Source organism: Aspergillus foveolatus (genome assembly GCF_047715535.1).
Source record: "Aspergillus foveolatus strain CBS 279.81 unplaced genomic scaffold BDW70scaffold_123, whole genome shotgun sequence".
NCBI lineage: Eukaryota > Fungi > Ascomycota > Eurotiomycetes > Eurotiales > Aspergillaceae > Aspergillus > Aspergillus foveolatus.
Window position 1 is genome coordinate 27,069 of NW_027396187.1, and position 8,369 is coordinate 35,437.

The 8,369-nt window shown below is 48.4% G+C and overlaps 4 protein-coding genes across 4 annotated transcripts; 2 read left to right on the forward strand and 2 right to left on the reverse strand.

Moving 5' to 3' along the window:
• Positions 1–2,511: 2,511 nt before the first annotated feature.
• On the reverse strand, positions 2,512–3,014 carry BDW70DRAFT_154321 (uncharacterized protein; the record flags this gene model as incomplete). Its single annotated transcript, XM_073739825.1, has 2 exons — positions 2,512–2,864; positions 2,918–3,014. 2 exons carry the CDS (start codon positions 3,012–3,014, stop codon positions 2,512–2,514), a joined length of 450 nt encoding a protein of 149 aa, XP_073591097.1.
• Positions 3,015–3,381: 367 nt separating this feature from the next.
• BDW70DRAFT_166333 (bZIP transcription factor) lies at positions 3,382–4,718 on the forward strand (the record flags this gene model as incomplete). Its single annotated transcript, XM_073741961.1, has 2 exons — positions 3,382–4,522; positions 4,591–4,718. The coding sequence occupies 2 exons, from the start codon at positions 3,382–3,384 to the stop codon at positions 4,716–4,718; spliced, it is 1,269 nt and encodes a 422-aa protein (XP_073591098.1).
• A 219-nt stretch (positions 4,719–4,937) lies between these two features.
• BDW70DRAFT_18403 (putative thiol methyltransferase) lies at positions 4,938–6,138 on the reverse strand. The gene is made up of 2 exons (XM_073743455.1): positions 5,568–6,138; positions 4,938–5,378 (listed from the first exon to the last, which is right to left on the reverse strand). The coding sequence occupies exons 1-2, from the start codon at positions 6,045–6,047 to the stop codon at positions 5,019–5,021; spliced, it is 840 nt and encodes a 279-aa protein (XP_073591099.1). The 5' UTR covers positions 6,048–6,138; the 3' UTR covers positions 4,938–5,018.
• A 659-nt stretch (positions 6,139–6,797) lies between these two features.
• BDW70DRAFT_145134 (uncharacterized protein) lies at positions 6,798–6,948 on the forward strand (the record flags this gene model as incomplete). The annotated part of the gene is made up of 1 exon (XM_073738377.1): positions 6,798–6,948. A coding segment is annotated over one exon (151 nt), but the record flags the coding sequence as incomplete, so codon positions are not given.
• Positions 6,949–8,369: the final 1,421 nt, after the last annotated feature.

Sequence of the window (8,369 nt, forward strand, 5' to 3'; positions counted from 1 at the left end):
TGATGTAGTGGCACAGAGATAGAATGTGGGTGGCCATGGCGGTCAAAATACTTGACTGGCAGTGAATCCAAATGGAGGCCAGAGCGCAGATCAGAAACTGGTCTCTGGACTGGATACCAGTAAAGGCCTTGGGAGCTAACAGCAGGGCTGTTAATATGGGCCAAGATACTGTCAATATCAAAATGAACAACTGCTGGTCCCAGTTTCTGTTCTGCTTGTGCCAGGCGAATACTGGGGGGATGGATAGAATCGGCGCCACTAGTCCCGCAGAAGACCTTTTCCCGCTGTTCTGCTGACCAATTCTTGATCCATGGGTCATTTGACTGAGCCAGGCGAGGAGTGCTGAGAACCTCGGGGCAGGGCCAAGACTGAACCTCGTTCAGGCTATGGCTTGGTGATCCAGGGAGGTTCTGCTCGTGATTGTATCCCACATGGCACTTATTACAACATTCTGGGGAGTGGAGAAGTTGCTCTGCAAGCAATACTCCAGTTTTCGTTATGTTTGTTGTGTCTTGATCTGGGTTCACCATATCCAGGTCAGCATCAGTGTCACGGGCGTAGGTAGTATTGTTTTCAACTAGCTGTCCTGTATTCACGAGTATCACAAGCTTGGAGAAGAAGTATGAAGGTAGGCCTTCTTCTCCCTCTATATACATGCTCCTAAGCTTCCATCAGATTCTGTCCACCCTCCTAGAATGTTCTACTGGTTGAGGGCATGGCCGATAACCAAGACCCAGGCCATAGCCTGTGACAATAATAAGTAGGCAGAAGGGAACACGTAACGAAACGGGTCCGATCTATCAAGTAGACAATGGAAGGAAGAACACTCACGCAGTCATAAATAGTCTGGGGAAGCAGGAAAGCAATAAACAACAAAATCCAGTTCGAGACGTTCGCGTACTATCCACAAGTTGCTCCCCACGGGACCAGCGACCCAGCGACCCAGCGACAAAATAAAAAAAATAACAAAGTCTGGAAATACTTCTGTGGATCGTCTAAGTAGGTATCATGTCCTCTGGTGCTACATATGACTTATTACCGCTCACAAGCCTTCGTTAATATATATTGTAGTGTATACCTGCGCAGCCTTCCCTCCGTCCAAGAGCGGAGTATGAGAGGGCGTTGACAAATCCAGCAGAGGAACCCCATAGATGTTATAGCATATTGCATAATCCAGAACTTTATCCTCTGAGATTGACCTGTTCCTGCGGCGTCTAATAGTGTGCAGCTAGTTGGTGATCCGCCCTTCGGGTGGTTTGTCTTCCGGCGGTAGAGCAGGCCATCATAAAAGAATACATTAATCGCAGAACTCTCCTGCCGGGGGAGGGGGGCTCTCGCTACACCAGATAGCCAGCTAACAGCATATACGACTCTCCAAGCTATCTAGCCTCCGGCGTCTACGAAACACAGTTATAGACACTTGAAAACACTTTAAGTCAACAGAGTATGGACACTTTGTTATACAATTAGGAGAAGATCCAAACAGGAATAGGTCTTCTGTAGCTTGTGTGTGGCCGGGGGCTCCAGGGCCAAGAGGTCCGAATCTGGGGCTTCTGTGCGCCCAGAGGGCATCTGGACCAAGGTGACCCGATGTCGGTGGCCAGAAGGCTTGATCGGACGAGTAGATTTGGAGTCCAAGCCGATCAGGCTGGCCCCTCGATCCGTGCCTACGGAATCTACTCTCAGGCAACTGGTGGTCACTTCGGCTTGAAATTTGCCAGTGCCACTGAACACCTATGCTTACTCCTACAAAACTATTGGCATGTGCGTAGTATCTTGTATGCGAGGCTTGAAACGCGGGCGCTTTCTTCCAGCCTTTGAATAATAGATGGTATCAATACTCGGCCCAGGATAAGAATGTATTCTTGGGAACAATGCTCTTGAGTCGCACTCGAACACACTATAGTCGTCAGGGGACCAGCTTAGACATAATAGACATAGTACGAGGCTATACTGGGTCGGAGTCGTGCGGCGTATGTCTGAAAGGGGTTATCTCTGCATTTTTTGGGCACTTCATGGGCAACCCGTCTGGTTCCCATGGTGGGCAGTGGGTAGCGTATATTTGCGGCCCCTAATTGTATTCATTTTACGACCTTGTCAAATAGTGACTCACGCATGAATTAAGGTGTCTTGGCGTTAGGGTCTCTATATAAGCTCGTCACTGCGGGCCGGAAGGAGGTTTCGGACCTTGGTGTACATCTCCATTGTTACTGGTGATTTTCCGTCCTTTGAAACGGGATCTAAGTCTCCCAAAAAACCAACACGGCGTAATGAAAGCGCAGAGACCTGTGTGGACCAATCAGTACCATGGCATACGACATCGATAGGTGCACCTACATGAAGTGAACAGAAGTACATCGACACGCCAAAGATCGAAGTCCAGGGAACCAACTAGCGAAGTCCAAGACCACTTACAAATATCCTTGATATCGGCCCTTCAATCAATTTGTGTTTGGGAGATTCGAACTGGCACAAAGTTAAGGCATTAGATAATCTCTCCCGACAAAGCAACTAGTACACCAAAACCTCCTCATCCTTTCCTCCCCCGTCCCTCCATTTTTTAAGCACTTTCTTCATATCCGCCGCGATATTCCGAGCATACTCAGGCCCAGCGGCCCCGGCAGGCAAATCCGCTGGGTTCCCCCTCACCCAAGCAACAGGTTCTTTGGTAACACCCGCGAATCTCTTCTTAAGCTCTTCAACCTGCTGAGGCTCATAGCCGCGACCGAAGATTACCGCGCGAGGAGGCCGGCTGTAATCGTGGGTTCCGATTTCATTGGGACTCCGAGACTGAGGATCGCGACCTGCAAGCAGATGCGGGAGCTCAGCCTCTGCAGCCTCATATGACAGGATGAAGTGGATGACTGAGGAGCATTAGGACCATGCTTTGTTTATTTCAGGATTGTATATCAAGAACCTTCGTATTCAGGCAGTAGGTGCTGGGAGATTGATTTCCCCATCGCGGGTATTCTGCCGCAGGCGACTACTGGCACTGGCTGAGTGAATGAAGACATGTTGCGAGAGCTGTACGCTGTACGCTGTGCGCTGCGCATGAAGGTATTTCGGAGCATTGGAGACGGAGAATTATGGAGTAAGCTGACCTCGATGATTCCATTTATATTCCTCGTTGCGGCACGCTCGGCCTTGATGAGTTGATGACGTTCGGACACAGCAGGAGAGCCCACAAATTCAAAGCCATAAACTTTGGGCGCAGTTCGGGCCAATCGTGGCGGCCCACCGAGTTTTCGATTATTCAACAGTCCCGACACCCCAACCCCGATGAGTAAAGCAACGCCGTCACGCCCTTTTCGCGTTCTCAGATTATCCATTACATCACAGCATGTCTTCAAGATGGAAAAGGGGCCCCAAAAGCAATACACCATGGTCGAAGCAATGAATGACGCGCCCGCGCCTCGCAAGAGAGGCCGGCCACGAAATGCGACGGACGATCAGCAAGCTCCCGAGGTGGGCACATCCCAGCAAATACAGAGCAAGTTGGAACTGACTCAAGGAATCCAGAGACGTCGAAGGCAGCTTCGCGTCGCGCAGCAAGCATATCGCAGGAGAAAAGAGACCACGATCGACAATCTGCAATCTCGCGTACAGGAACTCGAGTCAGGCATCGAAGAGCTCAGCGAGTCGTTCCTTTCCTTCAGTAGTCTTCTGTTTGAGGCTGGGATTCTTCAAAATCAGCCTCGTGTCACAGCTGCTCTGCAAAAAATTACACAGCAATACGTGTCGCTTGCCAAAAGAGGCTGCGACGAGGCCGAACAACCTGCAGCACCGGCGGATGTGTCGCTGTCAATGTCTCCCACGCTTAGCGGTACACAAGATAAAATCTCAAATTACAATACGCTCATAACGCAACTTGATTCATTGCCAATAATGGGTGATATTTTCCCGTCCTCGTCGGACCTCGCGGCTCAATGGCCTGGATTATCACAACTACCCCCTACGCCACCCTTCCAAGAACAAGCAATTCTGCCGTTCGGAATAGCCTTATCGCCTCCGAATATCTCCTTCTCATCCATCGCTAGTCCTGCCCCTGCCTTTAATTTCCCGAACATACTATCGCCCGACAATTCCTTAAAGCAAGGGCGCTGGCCACTCTCACACCTTCTAGTCCGACAATGCTGCGAGACTGGATACTATCTATTAACAAGCTTATCTGGAGACGATCCAAGGGTCAAAGCAATCTTCGGGAAACAATTGGCCATCAACGAGCGCAACTGCTTGATCTCCGGATTCGTCGCCGTCATGCACGACGACATAGGAGACACGATCGAGTTGAGGACAAGAGTTCTTAATTCAAGGAGGAACAGCTACTCGCCTGAACGACTCGCCCTTTCCTCTCGAACATGGCAAATTGTCGATGAATCGGGTGTTGATGAGTGGATGGATGCGAGTGGTGTGCAAAGGCTGCTACAGCAGCGAGGGATTCGTCTTCAGGACACGAGCTCGCCCCTCTCCAGTCCCCGATTCAATTCGGCTCCGCAGCTCAACGCAGTAAGCTTCATTAAATGTGAGTAATGCCGAGATCAATGGTTTTTTTGTGTTTTCTTGTCCGTGCATTTACTGACCTTGTCGTAGATCTTTCCCTCTGCACTATCTGTCTCGGTCGCGGGCCAGCGTTCCGAAAGCGCGATGTTGAGAATGCCATTCGCCTTGCAACTCTTGATGATCCTTGGGCGTTTAACCCTGTGTGCGAAATACCATGAATTATGTATAATAACAATATTTGTCTACAATAGATATAATCTCCGCTTACTTTGCATGATGCGACGATTAGAACCCGGATCCCGCTATGGAGGTGAGGAAACCCTCCCAATGCATATGTTCCCTATGTCCGCGAAATTTCTTTTTAAAAAAGTGTCCTTTGCATCCCAGCAATTCATTTCGACTTCCACTTTAGCGTCTAGGGGCTGGCCTTTGAAATCCAGGGCCGGACTCCAATATCACCTATGTTTTCCATTTACGTTTTCTCCCTTTTTGGGTCACACAAATGCGCAGGCACATTTCTAGTCACGTCGACGCCAAATAGAGACTCTGTCATGGATCACCCCATTCTTATCCTTGCCCACGGTGTGTGTGCGCTCTGGCTGCCAGTACGCCACTCTCTCCAGGCCCGCCTTGCTGGGCTCTCGCAACGGGTCCGCGTCGACAAGACCCTTATCGTTGTAGGAGATCTTCTCACCGGGGTGGCTCAGATGCTCCATGTAGGCCTCGGAGGGAGAGGTAAATGGAGGGCCAGGGGCCAAGGGGTCCTTATGACGAGGAGATTCCAGACAGATCAGGTTGCCTGCAGGGAAGGGAGCAAGGAGCTCGGTGTGTCGCAGAGCCCATTTAGGACGGAGCTCTGGGTTCAGAGCACAGAAAAACTAGATGGTTGTTAGAAGGAAAGAACAGAAAGACCAGAAGGATCCAGCGTGGGTCGGAAAAGGCACATCAAAATTCTAAAGACAGAGTGAACCATCTTGCGGTTCCGTCTGTAGGACGCAGAGTACAAGTGGAGAGAAAACAATAGACATGACGGAATGGAGCCCAACAGCGGCAGTGAGTATACATACCGTGTAATCATAAATGACATCAAATCCATTTCGAGGTACTCCAATTTCCTTCAACCAGGTATCATCAAAGAAATCCCCCTGGACGAAAGTGACCTTCCCTTTGCCAACTTTCTCATCTCGCACGCGGTACCGGCTATTGTTCACCTTCTGCTCCTTCTTGCACGCTTCGACAGCCGCGGCGCTGCACTCCAGGCCATAGGCGTCATACCCAAAGCTCGCGAATAAGAGCACGTCGACTCCACGTCCACAGCCCGGCACTAGGGCCTTCCGCCTCTCACCGTCCTGGGCGATGGGCCCGCCAATGGTGCCAGCTCGCTGGACCAGGGTGTCTTCTAGCGCGGGGTTGGGGAAGCCACGATCCCAGGGCAGATTATCACCTTTGTCCCAGAGGAAGGCCCAGCCCTTAAGATAACCGTCCCCTTGATATTTGGCCCAATATGCTTGAGTATCCTTGGGATCAATGTCGGTAGGAGTCGTCATGGCAATGGGGTGGCGATGGAGTCGGGGGAAGTTAAGAGATGCTCGCTCTGGCGCGACTGTGATAAACAGGGTAAAAAGTTATGAATAGTACAGAGTGATCAGAAACTATTGACTGCACAGGGAAGTAAATGAGACTGGGTGCACGGCATCTGTTCTACTTATGGCTCTCTACACCTGTAATTGAGTTGCCTCTACTCTGTGATTAGAAATAATTGCCGATGGGATAACCTGAAGATCCGACCGCAAACCAATAGTCAGGTGTTGGGTCGAACGTTAATCAGTCTTTACCTGTTTATTCATCATACCGAGAGAGAGCTGTTGAGAAAAGTGGAGGTTTCTACTACAGTGGCATGGGATTGGCCCAGGCGGAAATCTTGGGCCCACCGTCATCCAAGAATCACGCTGCTCTCCATTTCCAGTCACCATTCTCTCCCGGCATTTTTTCCCTGAAGGTTTAACTGTCATTGGGGCTGACTACAGCAACCCACACTCGCTCAAATCTGCCATGCAAAATCAGGACGTTATAAGTAGTGGAGACGCAACCGGGGACCAAAAAAGATAAGGTTTTGGCTGATGACATCGACTTTAATGTTGCGCCACCTGAAAATATATCTAAACATTTCGACGCAGAAGTCCAATGTCTGACCGGAAGGGAGTAGTAGTGGTGGTGGCAGATTACAATCAAGCCGACAGGTTAATAACTTAACTTGGGACCAGACAAAGAATTCCCATGCAAGAAAGATAAGTATGTGTAATAGGAATTCCCCACCTCTCTATCGGAGTATCTTTGACCTCACGGAGAAACAGATATCGAGCTCGGTATCAATCATACAAGTGGAGTTTGTATTACTCCGAGATGGAGTTATGGAATACTCCGCGACAGATCCTCATATGTATATAAATGGATGAAGAACCCTCGAATTCTTGGATTCTTCAAGCTTCAGTCTTCTGTACTTACTGAGTCCTTGATTCAAGTATTTGATACGATTCTTTCTGCTATATTGATTGATTCCTCCTGTCCTACGACTCCGTCTATTACAGTATGACCATTAGGATAAGTTGGTTCGGTCGATCTTCATTAACGTACTGAATTATCCGTGACTTCCAGCCCACCCACACCGTAACCGCCAATTTTCAATATTTGAAGCTATTTTCAACGCATTGGCTGGCTATCTAAGTAAAAAACCTCACCAGTCTCTTCTGCTGCCCTAGCTGCTTCTGATATGGAAATATTATGTGACACTAATCCCGAGCACCGGCGCGCGGGATGAGACCGCTGGCTGATCAGGCCACACCATATAGTTAGGCCTCGCTAGAGTGCGGCAAATCTATAGACTTGGATGTGACTTCCACATCCAAGTCCACGATTTGCGGATGTTGGATATTGCTTCCAGATCCAAGTCCACTGCGGATATCTGTTGGATATCTGTCAGATATCCAACGCATCCGACAAATATCCGCACTAGCATAGAATTTGCCGATCTGCCTTAATCCGGCCCTTTAGATGTTAATTATGAAGCTGACAAATCCTTGTTTTTTATTGTATTAATACATGTTTTGGTTATAACAGTATTCACTTGCACATTTTTCCTGCTCATGACGTGTAATACTAGAAATCTTACTGTAGTTCGAATCAACAGCTACTAATATTATAGATCTAGTATTAAATTAGAGGAAGGTAGGTCAGGATAGAACAGAACAAATTGCTTGGGGGTCAGGTCGCTAACAATCTTGGAGACTATATATACGTGGTATTCCGCTGTCGGGCCTCGGTTGGTTAAGTATCGACAGGGTAGTTCCCTTCATCCGATTATTGAACCTGTTGTTTATCTGGCTCAGGGGTTGATACCTGACGGGTCAGGTGTCCATTGTTACAATTACATGCTAAGTAAAAGAAAATCCTAAGAATAGGAGACAGGAAACATAACACTTAAGCATGAAGTTGAATTATCCACAAAATTTGGGATAGCTGATTGGCTTTAGCTAATCTCTAGTACGGATAATAGAGGATGACTGCGGACTGGAGCAGATTTATGAGGATATCTATGTGGAGCTCCACGAGAATCCGCTCTAATCTGTGACTCTTGGGGGGGCTAAAATTGACAAAAATTACACTGTCTAAGTTGACTAAACCTGGATACCTGTAATAGACGGAGTCGTAGGACAGGAGGAATCAATCAATATAGCAGAAAGAATCGTATCAAATACTTGAATCAAGGACTCAGTAAGTACAGAAGACTGAAGCTTGAAGAATCCAAGAATTCGAGGGTTCTTCATCTATTTATATACATATGAGGATCTGTCGAGGAGTATTCCATAACT

Coding starts and splice junctions, on each gene's coding strand:
- BDW70DRAFT_18403 (XM_073743455.1), bottom strand. CDS start 6,047: ATGACGACTCCTACCGACATTGATCCCAAGGATACTCAAGCATATTGG. Junction 5,379..5,567: donor ATGTCATTTATGATTACACG/GTATGTATACTC, acceptor ACAACCATCTAG/TTTTTCTGTGCTCTGAACCC.